Consider the following 25,119-nt stretch of genomic DNA (forward strand, 5'->3'; position numbering starts at 1 on the left):
GATTTTTTTTGTGATGATCAGGAATTCAAAATGGAAGGCAAGTGTAATATAGGAGAGGCCTGGAAACATGATAAAGAACAGATGAAATGTTTAAGTGCCAAGAATGTCTAGTGTTTTCTTTTAAATTGGATTTTGCTTAATTTTGCATAAAGTTAGCCAAATTAAAGATTTCTGTGCAATTTTAAAGCATAATTTTGATAGTGAAATGGGAAGTTTCTCGTGTTCAATCGATAAAAGAAATCACAATAGCAATATAGCTAAGAATGTGGTTGAAATGAACAATGAAATTAGCTTAAAATAGGACTCAAAACTGGTGAAATCGCTGATGTGTAAATTGTGCCCAGATTACTAACAATGCACGTGTGTAATTCTGCAAGTTTTTAATTAAATTTTGTATTTTTAGTGTCATTACCTTCAAAAACATATTTGCTACTATTTCAGAAGCAAAAATAATTTATTTTGTTTTTGGAAAATGTGGACACTGAGCACTCTTAATTTTTGGAGTCTGGACAGTAAAAGGGTCAGAGTAGGCCTTAGTCAGAGATGTGTGATGTCACTTTGGGTGTTTAACATATTCATATATGGGAATATAAAAGAAGTAAATGGTAGTGTGTTGGGGAGAGGTGTGGGATTAAAAATAATGAATTGGATGCAATCTATGTAGGAGTTGTCAGTTACTCTGGCATGGTTCTTTTGGGAGACTCTGAGAAGTTGGAAGCTTGGTGGATTAATCTGGGAGGGTACGTAAAAGGAAATTAAAAATGAATAAAGGAAAGAGTAAGGTGATAAGAGTAACAAAAAATCTAGAAAATTAAAAGATTAGATATCACACTGCAGTACGGAAGAAACAAATGTGTTCAGGTACAGTAGGGCCCCGCTTTTTGGCGTTTCACCTTATGGCGTTCCGCTAATATGGCGATCTCAAATTATGACCAAAACTTTCTATACAGCAAGTGGTTTTTCAAATACAGCGCAGGCCACCCGGTTTGTTTACATTCTCCATGAGCACATCTCTCTATTATGTAATAATAATCATTCTTGGGCACATTAAATGTCTAATTTTACATCAATATAGACATTTTCATTAATCCATCTATGATATTTTCTTCAAAATTATATAAGAAACACATTACATAATATATAAACATGCTGTTTATATGCTATGGAGGTGTGGTTGCCAGGTGGAGGGAAAACATTACGTAATACAGTGGACCCTCAACCAACGGCATTAATCCGTTCCAGAGGGCTTGCCATTGGTCGAAATTGCCGTTGGTCGAGTTAATTTTTCCCATAAGAAATATTGGAAATAGAATTAATCCGTTCCTGACACCCCAAAATCTTAAAAAAAAAAAAAAAAAAAAAAAAATTACATGAAATATACATTTCCTTATATGGAAAGGAATGGGACATGCAAAATAAACAATAATTAAATGCCACTTACCTTTATTGTGGGGTTGTTGATGAGTGATGTGCCAGCAGTAAGGGAGATTCAGGACTGTCTATTGCTTGTAAGGAGAATCCTCCACCAGAAGGACTTCAGGTACCAAGTCCTTTGGTGGGGTTACCTCCCTCCTTGATTTTTTAATGTCACTAGGACCAGCTTGAGAGTCATTGGACCCCTGTCGCACAAAATAGCTGTCCAGAGAGCTCTGTTTCTCACGTGCCCTTAGGATTTCCCTAAAATGGGACACAAGAGTATCATTGTACATGTTGCCAATGTGGCTTGCAACTTCGGCGACAGGATAAAATTCTTCAATAAATGCTTGCACCTTTGTAAACATTGAACACATTTCCCTAATCCTTGATGAAGTCATCTTACTCTGTCTCTCTGCATCCTGCTCTGAAGAACATTCCTGAGATCTGATCTGTTGCTGTTGCACCTGAAGCTCTTGCAGGTCTGTAGTGGTTAGTTCTTCATCGTCGTTCTGCACCAACTCTTCCACATCCTCGTCACAAACCTCCAACCCCAAGGACTTCCCCAATGACACAATAGCTTCCACTACTGGCATAGCCTCCTGAAGGTTAACTCTAAACCCTTCAACATCCCTCTGTTCTACACATTCTGGCCACAGTTTCCTCCAAGCAGAGTTCAAGGTCCTCTTAGTCACTCTCTCCCAAGCCTTACCTATAAGGTTTACACAACTGAGGATATTGAAGTGATCTTTCCAAAACTCTCTTAGGGTCAATTGAGTGTCTGAGGTCACTTCAAAGCACTTTTGAAACACTGCTTTTGTGTAGAGTTTTTTGAAGTTTGAAATGACTTGCTGTATTAAGTTGTATTAAGAGGCAAAAACTTAACCTTAACGAAACCAAACTCCCCTGCAATTTCCTCTTGCAAGTCGTGAGGATAAGCAGGAGCACTGTCCATTACCAGGAGGCACTTGAGTGGCAATTTCTTCTCCTGGAGGTATTTTGTCACAGTGGAGCCAAACACACCATAAAACCAGTCCAAGAAAAATACCCTAGTGACTCATGCCTTACTGTTTGATCTCCACAGCACACACAAATTAACCTTGACAATATTGTTTTTCCTGAACACACTGGAGCTTCAGAGTGATACACCAATAAAGGCTTCACTTTGCAATCACCACTAGCATTACTACACAACATTAATGTCAGCCTGTCTTTCATAGGCTTATGTCCTGGGAGTGCCTTTTCCTCCTGAGTAATGTAGGTCCTGTTTGGCATTTTCTTCCAAAATAGGCCTGTTTCGTCTCAAACACTTGTTCAGGTTTTAGGTTTTCAGTCTCTATGTATTCCTTAAAGTCCTTCACATATTTTTCATCTGCATTTTTGTCTGAACTGGCTGCCTCACCATGCCTTACCATACTGTGTATGACAGTACGAATCTTAAATCTCTCAAACCAGCCTTTGCTGGCCTTAAATTCATCAGCAGCAGCACTATTTTGAGGCATTTTCTTAATGAGATCATCATGCAACTTCCTTGCCTTTTCACAAATTATAGACTGAGAAACACTATCACCTGATAATTGTTTTTCATTTATCCATACCAATAACAGTCTCTCTACCTCTTCAATTATTCGTGGTTTCCGTTTTGAAAACATACTTGAACCTTTCGCAACAACAGCTTCCTTGATTGCCTGTCTGTTTGCCAAGATAGTACTGATGGTTGAATGTGATTTGTTGTATTACCTTTCCAACTCACCCATACGCGCTCCACTCTCGTATTTTTCAATGATCTTATTCATTTCCATCGTAATTCTCACCCTTTTTAACACAGGGTTGGCACTAGTAACTTTCTTGGGACCCATGGTGGCTTATTTAGCAGTTACAAGAACTAGAAATAGTGGAATAATCCAAAATATATGGGAGGCACACATGGAAACCGACAGCAACAGCTTGTAAACAATGGCACACTGACTCCTGGAGTCTCCGGGCACATCGACACATTCCAGGCAAACGTCATTAGTTAAGTTTTTCGCCGTTGGTTAAGGCATTTTTTCTATGGCAAAAAGCTCCGTTAGACGAAATTGTTGTTACTTAATGCCGCCGTTAGTTGAGGGTCGATTTTACTAATAATAATCATTCTTGGGCACATTAAATGTCTTATTTTATGTTAATATAGACACTTTCATTAATCCAGCTACTACATTTTCTTCAAAAGTATACAGTGGACCCTCGCCAAACAAACGCATCACATAACATTAAATCCGCCTAGCGATACACTTTAACGCAAAAATTTTGCCTCGGCTAGCGCTAAAAAACTCGCTCAACGCGATTCATTCGAGACGCGTCCACGTGCGGCCTGAGCCCACCTCACTTGTTCCGTGGGTGCCAGTGTTTACAAGCCAGCCACCGCGGTCGCTTCCAAGCAAACAATCGGAACATTTCATATTATCACAGCCTTTTTAGTGATTGCACCTGCAAAATAAGTCACCATGGGCCCCAAGAAAGCTTCACGTGCCAACCCTACAGCAAAAAGAGTGAGAATTACTATGGATATGAAGAAAGAGATCATTGCTAAGTATGAAAGTGGAGTGCGTGTCTCCGAGCTGGCCAGGTTGTACACAAAACCCCAAACAACCATCGCTACTATTGTGGCCAAGAAAACGGCAATCAAGGAAACTGTTCTTGCCAAAGGTGCAACTTTGTTTTCGAAACAGATTGCAAGTGATAGAAGATGTTGAGAGACTGTTATTGGTGTGGATAAACGAAAAACAGATAGCAGGAGATAGCATCTCTCAAGTGAACATATGTGAAAAGGCTAGGAAGTTGCATGATGATTTAATTAGAAAAATGCCTGCAACTAGTGATGATGTGAGTGAATTTAAGGCCAGCAAAGGTTAGTTTGAAAGATTTAAGAATCGTAGTGGCATACATAGAGTGATAAGGCATGGTGAGGCTGCCAGTTCGAACCACAAAGTGGCTGAAAAATATGTGCAGGAATTCAAGGAGTACATAGACAGTGAAGAATTGAAACCTGAACAAGTGTTTAATTGTGATGAAACAGGCCTGTTTTGGAAGAAAATGCCAAGCAGGACCTACATTACTCAGGAGGAAAAGGCACTCCCAGGACATAAGCCTGTTGATGTGTGCCAATGCTAGTGGTGATTGGAAAGTGAAGCCTTTATTGGTGTATCACTCTGAAACTACCAGAGGCTAATTTGTGTGTGCTGTGGAGGGCAAACAGTAAGGCATGGGTCACTAAGGACTTTTTCTATGACTGGTTACACCATGCATTTGCCCCCACTGTGAAAAATTACCTAACTGAAAGGAAATTAGACCTTAAGTGCCTCCTGGTATTAGACAATGCTCCTGGTCATCCTTCAGACGTGGCAGAGCGACTTTCTGCGGAAATGAGCTTCATTAAGGTCAAGTTTTTGCCTCCTAATACCACTCCTCTCCTGCAGCCCATGGACCAGCAGGTCATTTCCAACTTCAAGAAACTGTACACAAAAGCTATGTTTGAAAGGTGCTTTGTAGTGACCTCAGAAACTCAATTGACTAAGAGAGTTTTGGAGAGATCACTTTAGCATCCTCAATTGTGTAAACATTATAGGTAAGGCTTGGGAGGAAGTGACTAAGAGGACCTTGAACTCTGCTTGGAAGAAACTGTGGCCAGAATGTGTAGACAAAAGGGATTTTGAAGGGTTTGAGGCTAACCCTGGGAATCCTATGCCAGTTGAGGAATCCATTGTGGCATTGGGGAAGTCCTTGGGGTTGGAGGTTAGTGGGGAGTATGTGGAAGAGTTGGTGGAGGAGGACAATGAAGAACTAACCACTGATGAGCTGCTAGATCATCTTCAACAGCAAGAGGCCACACCTGAGGAAACTGCTTCGGAGAAGGGGATAGAGAAACTGAGGAAGTTGCCTACTTCAAAGATTAAGTAAATGTGTGCAATGTGGCTTAAAGTGCAAACCTTTTTTGATGAAAATCACCCTCACACAGCTATTGCAAGCCATGCTGGTGACTATTACACTGACAATGTTGTGAAACACTTTAGGAATGTCATAAAGGAACGGGAGGTACAGGCCTCTAAGGACAGATATGTTGTGCGACAGAGGTCCAGTGACTCTCACGCTGGTCCTAGTGGCATTAAAAGAAGAAGGAAAGTAACCCCGGAAAAGGACTTGCCACCTCAAGTCCTAATGGAAGGGGATTCCCCTTCTAAACACTAACACCATCAATACTCTCCCCTCCTCCCATCCCATCAATTATCACCAGATCTTCAATAAAGGTAAGTGTCATGTAACTGTGCATGTCTTCTTCAGTTTGTGTGTATTAAAATTAATATTTCATGTGGTAAAAATTTTTTTTTGTTCATACTTTGGGGTGTCAGGAACGGATTAATTAGATTTCCATTATTTCTTATGGGGAAAATTAATTCGTCTAACGATAATTTCGCCTAACGTTGAGCTCTCAGGAACGGATTAATAGCGTTAGGCGAGGGTCCACTGTATAAGAAACACCTTACATACCATATAAACGTTTTGTTTATATACTGTGGAGCTGTGGTAGCCGGGCGGAGGGAAAATATTACGTCACTCCCCTTAATACATAATGCTTTTGTTTACAATTCTCAGCATGAATTATTCATTACTTCTTTCTTTGTTTATGATGACATCTAAAGGTAGTTGTTAGAAACTATTAAACTCGGTGAACTTGGTATGTCGATGGTAATAATATGGCTCTGGGCCACATTAAATATCGTGTAGGTATGTAGCCCAGGTGGACTACATCATCATCATCTTTCAACAAACCGACCGTATCCCACCGAGGCAGGGTGGCCCAAAAAGAAAAACAGAAGTTTCTCTTTTTTAAATTTAGTAATTTATATAGGAGAAGGGGTTACTAGCCCCTTGCTCCCGGCATTTTAGTCGCCTCTTACAACACGCATGGCTTACGGAGGAAGAATTCTGTCCCACTTCCCCATGGAGGTAAGAGGAATTAAACAATAACAAGAACTAGAAAGAAAATAGCAGAAAACCCAGAGGGGTGTGTGTATATATATGCTTGTACATGTATGTGTAGTGTGACCTAAGTGTAAGTAGAAGTAGCAAGACGTACCTGAAATCTTGCACGTTTATGAGACAGAAAAAAGGACACCAGCAATCCTACCATCATGTAAAACAATTACAGGCTTTCGTTTTACACTCACTTGGCAGGACGGTAGTACCTCCCTGGGCGGTTGCTGTCTACCAACCTACTACCTAGGGTGGACTACATACCTACATTATTATTATTATAGCTGAAAATTATATGTATGTGTACCTGTACCTAAGTAAACTTACACACTGTGCTGGCATGCAGGTACACATTAAAATCACTAAGAGTGTCTTATTAGTCTTGAAGATGCCATATTAATGATAATAACACAATAATAATCACTCTAAGGAGCATTAAATATCGTATAAAACGTTAATATAGACATTTTGCTTAATCCATCTAAATACACCCAACAGTAGAATAAATTAACATAAATGTGAGAAGTGGTAGCCAGGTGGCTTGTAGGACTTGTGGTAGCCAAGCAACTTGTGGTAGCCAGGCAACTTGTGGTAGCCAGGCAACTTGTAGGACTTGTGGTATCCAGGCAACTTGTAGGACTTGTGGTATCCAGGCAACTTGTAGGGCTTGTAACGAAAACCAGATGCATTCATCTGGTTTGTTTACATTATGTGTGGGTAGGGTGGGGAGGGCTGCCCTTCCTGGCTACCCATACTGCCTAACCTGACTTCATACAAATAAAACTCACCTCACCCTACATTAAGACTACAAATACTTTATGGTAATTATTGAGTGTACTATATATATGCATTTTATCACTCTAGGGAGCTTAATGTCGTAGTAGGTATAAGTGGCCAGGCAGGATGCCATACCTCCCACACGACTTTCTACAAATAAATACCTTCCACCTCTCATCCTACATTAAGACCATTAAGACTACAAATATTTTAAGGTAAGTAATGCATCTACTGTATATGCATTTTATCACTCTAGGGAACTCTAAGCATCGTAGTATAGTATGTGTGGGTGGGGTGGCCAGGAGGGCTACCACACCTGACTTCTTCGAGTAAATACTACTCACCTTTTGCCCTACATTAAGACTACAAATATTTTGAGGTAAATAATGAGTGTACTGTGTGTGTATTTTACTTTTTAATGCCTAGTTCTATTGCTAACTTAATATATGTTAGTGTAAACTTGTTAACTGGCATTTATATGCATTTATAAATGGAAAGCATGGAGTTCTGCTTTCCGGCAAAGTCTGCTTTCTGGCAGTAGCCTGGAACCTAACCTGCCGAATAAGTGGGGCCCTACTGTACTGTATTTTGAAATGAACTTTTCAGTAGATGCATCTATTTAATCTCCATGGGGAAACAGAATAGAATTCTTCTTCAGTAAGCCATGCGTGTCGTAAAAGGCAACTAAAATGCCGGGAGCAAGGGGTTAGTAGCCCATTATACTGTATACATTACTAAATTTAAGAAGAGAAACTTTTTTCTTTTTGGGCCACCCTGCCTCGGTGGGATATGGCTGGTTTGATGAAAGAAGAAGCATCATCTATTTAATACAGAGTGAACCACAAAATAGATGAGAGGTAAAAGATGAGTGGCACTTTGAAGAATCTGTCAAGTCGATAAACTTTATGCATGGAGACACAAAAAGATAATGTACCATAGTATAAAGGTACCAGCACTGCTTTATGGGTATGAAGCATGGTTTTTAAGCATTGTAACAAGGAGGGGGCTGGAGGCAGTGGAGATGTTATGTGTGAGGACAATGTGTGGTGTGATTATGATGCAGAGAATTCAGAGCATGGAAATCAGATGTGGGGGGGTCACCAAAAATGAAATTCAGGGGGCTGATGAGGGATTGCTGAGGTAGTTTGGGCATATAGGGAGAATGAAGTAGACTAGGATAACCAAGAGGGTGCATAAATCTGGGGTGGAAGGAAGGTGGGGTACAGAATATCTCAGGAAGGGGTAAAGGAGGGTTTAAGTGTTAAGGGTTTTAACATCCAATGGACTTGTGTATGACAGATCTTAGAGGAAACAAGTGAAATTTTATAATGCCAAGCTCTTGGATTGTGGGCAGGAAAAACCTTAATGAAGGTATTCAGGAATACAGGTTAGCTGGACCTAAGAGTCATGGAGGTGGGAGCTACAGTGTCTGCACTTTGAAGGAGAGGTGAGGATGTTGTAGTTTGGAGGGTCATCTGAACTGTGATATCAGAAAGCTTCTGGCAAGACAGCAATTGAATGAAAGATGGTGAATGTGTTTCCTCTTTTTTTTTTTGTTAGGTCATCCTACCTTGGTGAGAGATGGCTGGTGTGATTATTTATATATATATATATATATATATATATATATAAATATATAGTATATATATATATAAATATATATATATATATATATCTTCCTCCGTAAGCCATGCGTGTTGTAAGAGGCGACTAAAATGCCGGGAGCAAGGAGCTAGTAACCCCTTCTCCTGTATATATTACTAAATTTGAAAGGAGAAACTTTGGTTTTTTTCTTTTGGGCCACCCTGCCTCAGTGGGATACGGCCGGTGTGTTGAAAGAAAGAAATATATATATATATATATATATATATATATATATATATATATATATATATATATATTATATAAAATACACACACACACACACAGTACAGCCTCTCCTCACTTAGCAACGTACTAGTTTACCAATGACTCAGATTTACGATTGGCTCTCTGACCAGTATACATACCTAAATATGCATACCTAAATATTCTATTCTGTTTATTACAATATACAGTACACTACTGTATAAACATTTAAAAATATACTAGAAATGTTATAAATGGTGCAAAGGTGACATTAAAACAATATCAAAGACGGTTGACACGAACCCACTACCATTATAGTATGCTCCTCACTTAGCAACAAATTCATTTACCGACATGGTATTAGGAACAGAACTCCGCCATTAAGTGAGGAGAGGCTGTATATATAGTGTGCATGTATGCATATATGCATGAATAAAACTACAAGCTGCTACAATAGATGAAGGCAGAGGCAGCAAGAAGGAAATGAGAAGAAAGCAAGAGGCAGCCAATCCCCTCACCTGATGTAGCCTCAGGGGGCAAATTATGTGAGAGAGAGAAGCGTGTAGTCCCAGAAGAAGTAGTGGTGTTGTTGGAAGAAGAAGAAGGTTGAGGGTAGAACACACTATTACTAGAATCAGTTGATGGACTCCTCTTGTGGCCCATCCCTCCAAGGCTACCACCCCCACCACCATTGTTGTTGTTGTTGTGAGCCAGGCTGGGGTGGTATGACGAAGGCCCCAGCATGGGGTCGGAAGGCGTGCGGGAATGGCTGGTGTAGTGAGGGAGGTAGAAGGAAGTGTTGTGGGAAACACCAGCTGGGGGTTTAGGTGCTGGTCTCTTCTCTGTCATAGTACGAAGTGGCACTAGGGGGTCACAAGAAGGTAAACAACACTTAGTTATTTATCAAACTTTCAGAAGCAAAACTTTGTCAATACACAACAGAACCTTCACAGTCTTGGTCATCCAAGCAAAATAACAATTTAAAATTCACTTTTACATATTCTGAATGACTTGACAGTTTTTTGTTTTTGTTCTTTCATATGTTTGTGTGTGCACATTGTCATGTGTGAGCTCCTGCCTGCATGTGTGTGTGTGTGCATGCACACACACATTTTCATGTGTATACTCACCTATTTGTGGCTGCAGGTGTTAAGTCACAGCTCCTGGCACACGTACGTACGTACATGTGAGTGTGAGTGTGTGTGTGTGTGTGTGTGTGTCTGTCTGCGTGTGTGTGTGTGTGTGTGTGTGTGTGTGTGTGTGTGTGTGTGTGTGTGTGTGTGTGTGTGTGTGTGTGTGTGTGTGTGTGTGTGTCTGTGTGTGTGTGTGTGTCTGTGTGTGTGTGTGTGTCTGTGTGTGTGTGTGTGTGTCTGTGTGTGTGTGTGTGTCTGTGTGTGTGTGTCTGTGTGTGTGTGTGTGTGTGTGTGTGTGTGTGTGTGTGTGTGTGTGTGTGTGTGTGTGTGTGTGTGTGTGTGTGTGTGTGTGTGTGTGTGTCTGTGTCTGTCTGTGTCTGTCTGTGTGTCTGTTTAAATAACAGAAAATCCCACATGAGACACTGACATTTGTCAGAAGAAAACCCACATACAGAAACACCTGGTGTAAGCCCACATGTAGTGAGAAACACCCAGTGTAAAAACCCACATGTAGAAACACCCAATGTAAAAACCCACATGTAGAAACATCAAGTGTAAAAACCTCCATGTAGAAACACCAGATGTAAAAACCCACATGTAGAATTGCCTGGTGTAAAAACCCACATGTAGAAATGCCTGGTGTAAAAACCCACATGTAGAAATGCCTGGTGTAAAAACCCACATGTAGAAATGCCTGATGTAAAAACCCGCATGTAGAAATGCCTGGTGTAAAAACCCACATGTAGAATCCCCTGGTGTAAAAACCCACATGTAGAAACACCCAGTATAAAAACCCACATGTAGAAACACAAGGTGTAAAAATCCACATGTACAAACACCCAGTATAAAAACCTACATCTAGAAGCATCCAGTGTAAAAGCCCAAATGTAGAAGCACCCAGTGTAAAAACCCACAAGTAGAAACAACTGGCACAAAAACCCACATGTAGAAACACCTGGTGCAAAAACCCACATGTAGAAACACCCAGTGTAAAAAGCAACTACAGTAGTATAGAAAATGTAAATTCTGGATATATGTACAGATATCCCTCACTTATGCAACAGATGCACATCCAGTCCTTGGAGTATAAAATGGAACTGCATTAAGTAAAACCGTTTTAACACAAGACAACGGAACGAGTTCCCGACTTCGCACATTGCAAAATATTTTGGATAAATGTCTGTCGAAAAACTATGAGCTTACCATACAAGCATGAAACAATCATACAGTACAATTACCACATGACCTTACCACAATTCCAGTGGTCTCTTTCTCTTCTGCTAAGTGATTTCAGTGTGCAAGATTGGGACCATTTCCTCCACAATTTTCCATGTGCAAATTGTGATTTACCTTTCTCACCTATGTTCCAAGGAATACAATTCAAAAGACTTGAAGTATTCCCAGTACATTAGATGTTTGACATTAAAAGAATCAGAGAAAAAATCCATATTTTTTACCCTATTTTTACCAACAAATTATGAGAATATGACACAGGCACTAAATGACTACATTCCAAAAGAAATGAATCTAACCAAAAACTGATAAAAAAAATCAAATACTGTATTCAATTATAATCTATCCTATCCCTCCAGCAGCTGGTAACCAGCTTGTCTATGTCTGGGTTAAAGCATGCACATTTTAAACATGAATGCATATTTCCTAACTTGTACATGTACTTGTAGTAAATAAAGATATTATTATTATATTATTATATTAACTTCTGTTTCCTCCCTCCACCCCTTGTCCTACTATGCATCTGTACCAGTTAACTTTGTCTGATGATGTGCCCACATCTTTCTCGATGTAAAACTCTTAAATTGAAAACTAGCTATGTGATTTCCTTTAACCCTTAACCCCTTCAGGGTCCAAGGCCCAAATCTGAAGAGGTGCCCCAGTGTCCAAGAATTTAAAAAAAAAAAATTTGCTATTTTTTCTTATGAAATGGTAGAGAATCTTTTTGTGAAGGTAATAAAACAAAAAGTACGAAATTTGATGGAAAATTGACGAAATTATGCTCTCGCGAATTTTGATGTGTCAGTGATATTTACAAATCGGCGATTTTGCTGACTTTGACTCCCATTTTAGGCCAATTACATTATTCCAGTCAACCAAATTCTTAGCTATTTCACTAGTATTACTTCTATTCTATCGAGTGAGCACAAGAAATCGCCAAGTCAGCTGTTTCAACTACAAATTAAAGTGATTGGAAATTGTTAATTTGGCCAATTTAACACAAAGTTCAAAATATTCCAATTTCAAAATAGGGTCCAGAATAAACAATGTAGGTATTCCTGGAACTAAACTAACATTTCCTCTGTTCATTAGTTATGTTTTGAGGCTTTACAAATAAATTCCATTTTGATTTTTTATTCACACAATGAATTTTTATTCACACCAAAAAATAGAAGATTTACTGTTATGCAATACTGTAATAATTGTATAAATATCATCACCATATTTGTGAATGCATATCAGACCCACCAGCTGGCGTGTATTAGACGTGTGAGGTCGTTTGTTTACTCTTGAATATCAGCAAAAATTTAACACTTCTGCTACTTTGAGCTCAGTTTCAAGCCATTTCCAATGCTAAAACCAATCAAAATCATCACTATTTCTGTAATATGTCTTCCATTCTATCAAATGAGACCAAGAAATCGCGAATACAACTATAAAAAACATACGAAAAAACACTGCAAAGTCGCTGTTTTAATCGAAAAATCATGATTTCAGTTTTTTTCTCATTATTCACAGTGTGCTGCAGGATCTGTTTTATGTGGTGCACACATACCACATAGATGTATTCTCTCATATCTAGGCCCAAATGTACCACTCACAGTTTATCAGAGTGAGCTGAGCTCATGACGTAGATCTACGGTTTGGACCCTAACATAAAGCCGTAGATCTACGGGACGGACCCTGAAAGGGTTAGAAGGTCCAAACATATATATACGTTCACTCATGCAGCGCCCCGAATATTTTGAAAAAAAAAAATTCTTTTTTTTTATATATAGAAAAAGAGAGAGCACATTTTTTAAAGTATTTTAGAATAAAAAAAAAATTTTAGGGTCGGTACTTACAGAGATATGAGGTCGAGAAGTTGGCACTGGATGCTCATGTGACAGCAACATCGAGTCCTGCCGCTTGCAGAAGTGTTGCTGATATACCTTTCTCCTATTTTTTTATATTATTTTGTGTAATTTTTATGTTCTGATAATTACAATTTGTAGTAGTTCTTGTCATTTTATAACCAATCTTTGTTTTGACACTAGTATTAGGTACTGAAATTGTACTCAAATTATAACAAACACACTGACAGGTGGACATTTACACCTGCCTTAGCCATTTACGATTGTCTTGGAATATCTACAAAGTATTTACAGTATATGTCCCAGCAATGTTTTGGATATGTGGAAAGATATAATAACAATGAGGAGGAGGAGGAAGAGGAGGAGGAGGAGGAGGAGAAAGACGAAGAGGAGGAAGAGGAGGAGGAGGAGAATAATAATACGTAATAATAATAATAGGTAATAATAAGTTCCCTTGAAGCATGAAAAACAAAGTCCACCCCTGACAGTGACATGATGAGATAACTGATAAGAGCTGACGTTTGATGAGCATACACGAGGGTGCGGGAGGGTGCAGCTGATAAGAAGAGATTAGAGGTGTTATTTGATGAGCATCGCCCTCACTTTGTTTTCGTTGGTACACAAACATGTCTGTCTGTCTGTCAAGCTCCCTGTCTATCTGTCTATCTGTCTATCCATCTAGCTCTGTCTCAGAGAGAGCCACAAGACTGCATTGTCATCACGTTTACTCATCTTCAAGCAGAGTATAGCACTTTGTCTGGATTTTTTGGGTTATCCTAGGGAATTTACGCTATGTATACTTGTATTTATGTCTACCTGTGAGACAGAGATAGACAGACAGATAGACAGACAGATAGACAAAGACAGAGGTAGACAGAGACAGAGGTAGACAGAGATACAGAGATAGACAGATCCTAAACTTGGGGTTAACATCACTTTCCTCTTAACCCTTAAACGGTCCAAACGTATATACACGTTCACTCGCGTAGCGCCCCAAATTTTTTGAGGAAAAAACAAATCTTTTCTTTTAAAAGGAAAAAAGAGCATATTGTGCCCAGGCATCCCCAATTATTTTAATATGGCACACAGTGAGTGCGCACACCCATTCTCTCATGTCTAGGTGACTCAGGCTTATTGTGGCAATGTTGAATGAATGACAAAGAAAACGTATATATACGTTTGGGGCGCTACGTGCATGAACATATATATACGTTTGGACCGTTTAAGGGTTAAAAGAGGAGTGTTAATATGACATTACATCAGTGAATCCTTGGTGTTTGCCGCACTGTTTGCTCTAGCTGGCGCTCAATTTAACTGGCGCTCCCACAAGGTACTAAGTGGTCCCAGATTTTTTTTAATACCGTACACACTGAGTGTTAGGACCCATTCTATGCTGACAAGGCATCTCAGGCCAATCGTGCCAAATTTGAAGGCAGGAAAAATAAAACGTACATATACGTTTGGGGTGCTACGCATAAGAACGTATATATACATTTGGACCGTTTAAGGATTAAAACATGCTCATTGGATTTTCAATGCTCAAATCTATTTCACTCTCTCATTCTGATAAATCTTAATTTGAATATGTGCAAAGTGATATTTAATGCTCTTTTGCTTAATAAATTCAAGTGGTGCTGAGCTTTTGTAATTATATAAGGGCCATTTCAGTCATTACAAAGTCAAGAGTTCAATTTCAACTAAACAAATAGTGTAATTTACCACTGAAAAGTTGAGAATCTCTAGTTAATAGAACTGTTTATAGAATAAGAAAAACTACCTTGGAACAAAAGTTACGAACGTTCGAGTAAAATACAAAAGTGCGTTCAATTTTACATGTCCATCAGGTATAAGCTACACTAATATATTGCCAATAATTAGTTTCATGACTTCACAAACATAGGTACTGATCTCTCACTTCAATGTAAACTTGAAAGCTCTTTTTAAAGTATTTAATATTTATTCTTGAAAAGTGCCTAGCTCGAAAATTACTTATAGCAGGTTGTCCGCCTTTTTCTTTTTTAACGTCACCACTTTAAACTGTGCACAATTTTCAAACCATTTTAGTTTTTTTTTAGTACAGTATGCCATAAGGTTACTACATATCAATTTTCAAACCACTGGCTTATGGTATTCTTTGTATGTAATAAACCTTGTACTGAGACCTACGTCACAAATGACCTCCCAACCACATTAACCCTTTGACTGTTTTGGTCATATATATACGTCTTACGAGCCAGTGTTTTGGACGTATTAATACTCAAATTCTAGTGGCTTCAAATCAAGCAGGATAAAGCTGGTAGGCCCATATGTGAGAGAATGGGTCTGTGTGGTCAGTGTGCACCACATAAAAGAAATCCTGCAGCACGCAGTGCATAATGAAAAAAAAACTGACCGTTTTTTTTTTTTAAAACGTCGACTTTGAGGTGCATTTTCGTATAGTATTTATAGTTGTACAGTGGACCCCCGCATAGCGAACGCCTTGCATAGCGAACAATCCGCATAGCGAACGCTTTGTTCGCTAAAATTTTGCCCCGCATAGTGGACAAAAACCCGCTCAGCGAACTTCGTCCGAGACGCGTCCAATGTGGGCCCTCAGCCAGCCTCACATGTGCCGCCCGTCCCATTGTTTACCAGCTAGCCTCCGCGGTAACATTCAAGCATACACTCGGAATATTTCGTATTATTACAGTGTTTTCGGTGCTGTTTGTGGAAAATAAGTGACCATGGGCCCCAAGAAAGCTTCTAGTGCCAACCCTACACCTCAAAGGGTAAGAATACCCATTGAAATTAAGAAAGAGATCATTGATAAGTATGAAAGTGGAGTACGTATCACCGACCTGGTCAGGTTGTACAAGAAACCAAAATCAACCATCGCTTCTATTGTGGGCAAGAAAACGGCAATCAAGGAAGCTGTTGTTGCCAAAGGTTTAACTGTGTTTTCGAAACAAAGATCGCAAGTGATGGAAGATGTTGAGAGACTCTTATTGGTGTGGATAAATGAAAAACAGCTAGCAGGAGATAGCGTCTCTCAAGCGATCATATGTGAAAAGGCTAGGAAGTTGCATGACGATTTAATTAAAAAAATGCCTGCAACTAGTGATGATGTGAGTGAATTTAAGGCCAGCAAAGGTTGGTTTGAGAGATTTAAGAAGCGTAGTGGCATCCATAGTGTGATACGGCATGGTGAGGCTGCCAGTTCGGACCACAAAGCGGCTGAAAAATATGTGCATGAATTCAAGGAGTACATAGAAACTGAAGGACTGGAACCTGAACAAGTGTTTAATTGTGATGAAACAGGCCTGTTCTGGAAGAAAATGCCAAGCAGGACCTACATTACTCAGGAGGAAAAGGCACTCCCAGGACATAAGCCTATGAAAGACAGGCTTACTTTGTTGATGTGTGCCAATGCTAGTGGTGATTGCAAAGTTAAGCCTTTATTAGTGTATCACTCTGAAACTCCCAGAGCGTTCAGGCAAAAGAATGTCCTCAAGGATAATTTGTGTGTGCTGTGGAGGGCAAACAGTAAGGCATGGGTCACTAGGGAATTTTTCTATAACTGGTTACACCATGCATTTGCCCCCAATGTGAAATATTACCTAACTGAAAAGAAATTAGACCTTAAGTGCCTCCTGGTGTTAGACAATGCCCCTGGTCATCCTACAGACGTGGCAGAGCGACTTTATGGGGACATGAGCTTCATTAAGGTGAAGTTTTTGCCTCCTAATACCACTCCTCTCCTGCAGCCCATGGACCAGCAGGTCATTTCCAACTTCAAGAAACTGTACACAAAAGCTCTGTTTCAAAAGTGCTTTGAAGTGACCACAGACACTGGATTGACTCTAAAAGAGTTTTGGAAGGATCACTTTAATATCCTCAGTTGTGTAAACCTTATAGGTAAGGCTTGGGAGGGAGTGACTAAGAGAACCTTGAACTCTGCTTGGAAGAAACTGTGGCCAGAATGTGTAGACAAAAGGGATTTTGAAGGGTTTGAGGCTAACCCTGAGAGGAGTAGTATACCAGTTGAGGAATCAATTGTGGAATTGGGGAAGTCCTTGGGGTTGGAGGTTAGTGGGGAGGATGTGGAAGAGTTGGTGGAGGAGGACAATGAAGAACTAACCACTGATGAGCTGATAGATCAACTTCAAGAGCAAGAGGCCAGACCTGGGGAAACTGGTTCAAAGGAGGGGAGAGAGAAATTGAAGGAATTGCCTACTTCAAAGATTAAGGAAATGTGTGCAAAATGGCTTGAAGTGCAAACCTTTTTTGATGAAAATCACCCTCACACAGCTATTGCAAGCCGTGCTGGTGACTGTTACAATGACACTGTTGTGAACCACTTTAGACAAATCATAAAGGAACGAGAGGTACAGGCCACTATGGACAGATATGTTGTGCGAAAGAAGTCCAGTGACTCTGAAGCTGGTCCTAGTGGCATTAAAAGAAGAAGGGAAGTAACCCCAGAAAAGGACTTGCTACCTCAAGTCCTAATGGAAGGGGATTCCCCTTCTAAACACTAACACTCTCTCTCCCCTCCTCCCATCCCATCAATCATCACCAGATCTTCAATAAAAGTAAGTGTCATGTAATTGTGCATGCCTTTTTCAGTTTGTGTGTACTAAAATTAACATTTTTTTGTGGTAAAAAAATTTTTTTTTCATACTTTTGGGTGTCTTGCACGGATTAATTTTATTTCCATTATTTCTTATGGGGAAAATTAATTCGCATAGCGAACATTTCGCATAACGACCAGCCCTCTTGCACGGATTAAGTTCGCTATGCGGGGGTCCACTGTATTCTCGTTTTCATGGTCTCACGTGATAAAATGGAAAACATATTCAGAAATAGAGATGATTTTGATTAGTTTCACGATGACAACGACCTTAAAATCGATCTCAAAGTAGCGGAAATGTTCAATTTTTACCAATGTTCAAGAGTGAGCAAATCACACCACACGTCCAATACACGTCAACTGGGGAGTCTAATATTCTTTCACTAGTGCACTGATATTATTTATACCATTTTTACAATAATGCAGTAGTCTGCATAACAGTAAATTTTGTATTTTTTTTAAAAAATCAAAATAGAAAGCAACAGTAATATGAGGAGCCTAGAAAAAATGAACAGAGGAAATTTTAGTATGTCTACATTTACAATAAAGTAGTCTGCATAACAGTAAATTTTGTATTTTTTGCATGTAATATACAGTAATATAAAAGGAGCCTAGAGACATGACTAATGAACAGAGGATATGTTATTTTAGTGCCAAGAATGTCTACATTGTTTATTCTGGACCCTATTTTGAAATTGGCATCTTTCTTAATTTGCATAAAATTGGCCAAATTGCCAATTTCTGACCACTTTATTGGGTAGTTCAAATCGGTAAATGGGCGGTTTCTTGTACTCAACTGATAGAAAAAATTTAGTTCTAAAGAAATAGCTATGAGTTTGGTCAACTGGAACAACGGAACTGGCCAAAAAGAGGGCTCAAAGTCGGCAAAATCGATGATGCGTACATGTCGCCGAGACCGCTAACTTTGTGGGAACGTAATTCCATGAGTTTTCAACCAAATTTTGTACTTTTGGTGTCATTACCATTGAGAAAAGATTCTCTATTATTTCATAAGAAATACTTTTTTTTTTCCAAAAATTTTGCAACATACAATTACAGTTTCAGAAAGGGGCTTGCAACAGTCAAAGGGTTAAAGAACATGTAATATTATGATGTATAAGGGAGAAAATAAGTGATATACATGTAATATCTATTTATATCATATGTGCAGTTCTTAATAAACTCTGAAGCAGAATATAAATTCAGCTAAGCATAAAAAAAAAAAAAATAATTCAGAACATGGCTGATCAGGATAGTCTCACTTTACAAAATCCTACATGTCCTTCCACAGCCAATACAAAATTGTAGTTATAATATTCGGCATTCTTTACATATGCTCTCCACTTCCTCATTTATGCAACTGAGTGATGTGCAGGATGACAACATGTGTGGCAACACCCACCCACCCATGAAACCCCACCCCACCCACACTCACCCATGACCCTCAGGCCAACACCCACACTCATCCATGACCCCCACCCCAACACCCACACCCACCTATGACCCCATCACTCCAACACCCACACCCACCCATGACCCCCACCCCCAACACCCACACCCACCCATAATCCCCCCTTTTCATGGTATATAAAAGTTTTCAAACAACATTCCATAATTCACACAAATTTAGGTAAATGTAACAAAATGAGAAGATGCAGTCAATGCTAATGACCTATGATATGTGGACTTCAAAAATCTGTGTACAATTTACTTTTTCAACATTTTTTTTGTAACTGTCATAAATGTCTTTAAAAACATTCCTTTATAAGGCATAGAAAAATACCTTTCATAATTTTCACATGGTTCAAGTTATAATAACTAAAGTATCAAAAACTTGAGTCTTTCTGTGGCCTATATAGTGATGAATTATATCACATATAATGAATTACCAATGGAAATGTGGTCACCACAAAGGCAAATTTGCATGAAGTGCAACCTCATCAAAAGAGGAAAACCTATAGTGGTCAATTTTATTTTCCTCTAACTGAGGCAAGTTGGGCCAAATTAATGGGTCACAAACATGTTGAGACAGGAAGTGACACTAAAGTGAAGTCAAAAAATGAGCAAAGCAGGTCTGGGATGCAAGTGGAGTAGTCTACATACACTTCACAGGGTGCATGTAATTAAGACATACTTTTTAACAGTCAGGTCTTGGTAATCTTAAGTCTGCAGCAAAAATGCATTTCTTTGCTGCAAATCTGATAACCACATAAGAAATCCAATTCTCTTCAGATACACTGTACAGTAACCTTCAATATAACAGATCTCTGTATAGCACACTTTGGATTTTTTTTTTTTTTTAGTAACACATTGGCCGTTTCCCACCAAGGCAGGGTGACCCAAAAAAGAAGAAACACTTTCATCATCATCATTCACTCCATCACTTCTTGCCAGAGGTGCACCTACACTACAGTAATTAAACTGCAACTTATGAACACCCCTCCTTCAGAGTGTAGGCACTATACAGCCTCTCCTCACTTTACTGACTGCTCAGACTTACGACCAGCTCTCCAACCAATATGCAAACCTAAGTAATGTATATTAGAGCTGATTTCCTCTATTATGTTTATTACAGTATACTACTGTATAAACGTTTAAAAATATATGTACTAAAAATATTATAAATGGTGCAAAGGTGACATATGTTACCTTGCTCACACTCCAACAGCATGTCAAGTCATAAAAACCATTCGTCTCCACTCGCTCTTATCTAACATGCTCACACATGCTTGCTGGAAGTCGAAGCCCTTCGCACACATAACTTCCTTTATCCCCTCTTTCCAACCATTTCTAGGCTGACCCCTACCCTGCCTTCCTTGCACTACAGATTTATACACCCTCCAAGTCATTCTACTTTGTTCCATTCTCTCTAAATGTCCAAAACTCCTCAACAACCCCTCCTCAGCCAGATCAACTGATTTGGAAGCAATGGATGAAGTCCATCATGTACAGAATTATGCAATATTGTTACTAGGACAGCAAAACCATTTCTTTTCTATCCACTATGCCATTACTGGCCAACTGCTTTCTCCCCCCCCTCCTTCCTAGTATATAACAATGGTTTATTACATTGAAATTTGGTTTTATTTCAATTAGGGTAGTTTCAACTGTTTTTCTCTTTGACTATGTTGAAAGAGAAATGAATTCCTGATCTGATTTCAAAGCTCACAGTGAAGAAATTCATTCCTGCTCCAGACTTAAGTTTACCAGGCATTCAAGAATTATAATACCCCAATAATTATTAATTATTATTATTATTATTATTATTATTATTATTGGGATATTGGCAGTTTGGAGGGATATGTTGTGTATCTTTATATGTATATGCTTCTAAACTGTTGTATTCTGAGCACCTCTGCAAAAACAGTGATAATGTGTGAGTGTGGTGAAAGTGTTGAATGATGATGGAAGTATTTTCTTTTTGGGGATTTTCTTTCTTTTTTTTGGGTCACCCTGCCTCGGTGGGAGACGGCCGACTTGTTGGGAAAAAAAAAATTATTATTATTATTATTATTAACAAGACAACTGTTGACTACCATCTCATAAATACAAGCACCTCTACTAGAGTAAGATACTCCAATTTGATCACAGATACTTTGCTTAATGTTTTAAGTGTCCCTTTCTCAACACACACAACCAGTAGTGTTGACCACAGTATTTAACCATTGACCAGACTCCCTCAACACACATGACCAGTAATGTTTACCACTCTATATGCCCAGACTCATTAATTTTTCTGTAATGAGGATCACAGAGATCAAAGTATACAATATCTTTTTTTTTTTTTACATCACATTTCTGTCTACTGTACATTTGGTTTTTCCTCTCTCATACACATATGCACACGCATACATACATACAGTATATATGTATACATATTCTGATAATGTCATGAAGCAAAAATAAAGGAGAGAAACAACTACTATGAATAACAAAAACCAGGAACCAAAAACCAGAACCTGGATACATTTTGCAGTCACTGGAGTGACCAAGGTCCCAGGATCAAAACATTTTCAATAAAGATGGCCTAAGTGTGTGCACTTGACTCCTTTCATCAACAATGTTGGTACTGTTATTAACTTCTACTCCCTAAGACATAACCTCATCTGACTAAAATAGCACGACATAAGTGGGTGCTATATGACATCACCTCCAGTGATCTATGAGTGTGGTTTACCTAACCTCCAGTGACCTATGAGTGTGTTTGACCTGACCTCCAGTGATCTATGAGTGGGTGTTATCTGACCTCCATTGATCTGACTATGAGCAGGTGTTATTTGGGCTCCACTGATCTAACTATGAGCAGGTGTTAAGTGACCTCCAGTGATCTATAAGTGGGTGTTACCTGACCTCCACTGGCCTATGAACAGGTGTTATCTGACCTCCAGTGATCTGACTGAGAAGGTATTACCTGACCTCAAGTGAGAAAGATCCTATTTTTCCAAAATATCATCAGAATTTCACATAATGGGTATGGGGTGACAATCATTCACAGTATGCATATGGGGTAACAACCACTGGTGGCCTGGTGGTTAACGCTCTCGCTTCACACGGCGAGGGCCTGGGTTCGATTCCCAGCCAGAGTAGAAACATTGGACGTGTTTCTTTCAACCTGTTGTCTATGTTCCCCATCAGTAAAATGGGTACCTGGGTGTTAGTCGACTGGTGTGGGTCGCATCCTGGGACACTGACCTAAGGAGGCCTGGTCACAGACCGGGCCGCGGGGGCGGCGTTGACCCCCGGAACTCTCTCCAGGTAAACTCCAGGTAACTCCAGGATTGGTAAAGAATGCATAATAAAGCCATCAAACTAACGAGAAGAAAATTGTTGAAATAATCAGGTATCAATTTCATATTTTATTTGGAATCAAACTCTACTGCTAATAAACCTAAACCTTATCAATTATAAATAAAATAATCATAATTCAAGAAACAAAATTAACAAGTCAGTGCAATAAACTGTAGTAAATTTTAAACAGCATACTGTCAATAGTGTGTGTCACAGTGTACAATACAATCAATTTATGGATGTACTGTTTTGTGAAAATCTAATTAATATAAATACGTACTTTTATGCCAGCAAGTCACCAAAATATCTAGAGTGTTGGAAATGAATTTTGACCTGCAGTCTTGGAAAAAAAATACTGAAATACAAGATTCTAACAGGCTTGAAAAGGTTCTATTGCATGTATCTTTATTGTGAAACGTTTCGCCTACACAGTAGGCTTCTTCAGTCAAGCACAGAAAAGTTGATAGAAGCAGAAGATACTTGAAGACGATGTAATCAGTCCATCACCCTTAAAGTTTTGAGGTGGTCAGTCCCTCAGTCTGGAGAAGAGCATTGTTCCACTATATGACAACCACAAAATTTATATAGTGTAAAAACTTTTCTGTGCTTGTAAAGCCTATAACGTTTCCATATCTAACTATAATCAAGAAATGTAATAAAAATTATTAAGATAATTTTGAATCACAGACATCAGTTCTGACACTTACTTTTAGCCATGCATTTTGGGTCATCTATTTTAAGACATAATTAGCTGGGATTTGGGGAAACTTTGCTTGATAAAGAACAAGTTGCATAAAATTATTAAATTATGTTTAGTACAATAAGAAAGAAAAAAAAAAAAAATTATTTATATATATATATATATATATATATATATATATATATATATATATATATATATATATATATATATATATATATATATATATATATATATATAAATAAATAAAGTTCAATAAAGTGAAATCCTGCATAACCTCTTTTATATACCATATAACTGGAAAGACAGAGTTCCCTTGCAATGCAAGCTTCCTCATTCCATCCCCTCCAGTTTACATGTGAGACACTTACCCCCATCTGTGATTCATGCATCATCATCTTGCAAATTCTATTTCTCTTTTTATGAAGACAATGAAGGTTTTATTTAAATTATACTTACTTTGGTTACGCTGACTAAACTCTCATCTAAATTTACAACTGAAGAAATCTTGCCAAGTCACAGAGATAGTAAAACTATACATCAACTAGTAATACCTTCTAAAACCTTAAACCAATACCTTTTACATCAGCTATCAACACTATGTATGGCCAATGTGCTCTGGTTAATACAGTATTAAAATTTTCTACAAAAGTAATTGTTTCATGCACTCTTCTTCTCTGACATTTTTACAAGTAACATTTTCATACAAACGTTTTCTGATTTTCTTTATGAATACCACAAAGATTTCTTAACTGTTCAAAAACAACACTTCCTATATCTGCCTTTGTTTCACCCTAAACTTGATGCAATATTTATATAACATTAAACCATATAGAGCACCTGTCTATATATACAGTACCAACTCCAGCCATACTGAAAGCAGGATTGTCTAGCACATTCAAAAGTTTCACCTTTAATTATTATAAAAATATTAAAGAAGTTTGCATGCAGAAATGACTTGTTTTTAGTGAAAAAAGTACATGTACCACCTCTAAATAAATGAGGATTTCCACATTAAGTTGGACGTCAAAAATAAATAAAAAATATAAAAAATTAATGCAATGAAAGACACCATCTAGTCATGAATATCAGTAAGCAGCAACCTTCAATATAGTTTTTATTGTTTAGTAGTAATGATTCATAATGAATGGACTGGTGTAGTGAGTGTGGCTGGTCTAGCAGGCTGGTGGGGGCAAGCCAGTGGGCTGAGCAGGTAGGGTAGATTTGCTTTGGTTCGATGTCATTAATAATTTAGATATTTTGCTAAAAATTTGTTGACCTGATTCAAAATTTTTTTTCAATATTGTATGCTATCACCATTTGAATATTAAGCAGAAAAAAGTATTTTTTCTTCAAATTTTGATGGTTTTGAGAAGTTCTGTGCATTGGCTAATTTTAATACCTCTCTGCATAAGCTATTGTGCTTTTGGATGTGATCTAATTCTACCAGTGCCCAGGAAAAAGTGTAAACAACTGTACCTCATGTACTTTCCTTATTCAACTGTTTCACTGAACAGTTTCTTTCTTGTTTTTATAATGCATTACATTTTGTCATACATTTTCAAAATGGTAGTACCTTTGTTATACTTTAGCCTGTTCCATTTTTGCATCACAAAACCCGCCAATTTTCTCACAGCCTACCCACATGTCAACAATGTGGCATGGTAAGTGTACAAGAGATGTTTTTGCATACTAATCAAGCCATCATAAAATATATCACATTTTAAGGTAAGGAAATTCTAAAGAAAATAT

General features: G+C 38.4%; 1 protein-coding gene across 1 annotated transcript in view; it reads right to left on the reverse strand.

Annotated features, from left to right (window-relative positions):
* The window catches only part of Asap (ArfGAP domain of ASAP), a gene marked incomplete in the record, with an annotated part of 838,555 nt that overhangs the window by 99,202 nt on the left and 714,234 nt on the right, over nucleotides 1–25,119 (reverse strand). The window contains 1 exon segment of the mRNA XM_070084261.1: nucleotides 9,570–9,914. Coding sequence (XP_069940362.1) covers nucleotides 9,570–9,914 — 345 coding nt within the window.

The sequence above is a fragment of the Cherax quadricarinatus genome, chromosome 12, assembly GCF_038502225.1.
Source record: "Cherax quadricarinatus isolate ZL_2023a chromosome 12, ASM3850222v1, whole genome shotgun sequence".
Lineage (NCBI taxonomy): Eukaryota > Metazoa > Arthropoda > Malacostraca > Decapoda > Parastacidae > Cherax > Cherax quadricarinatus.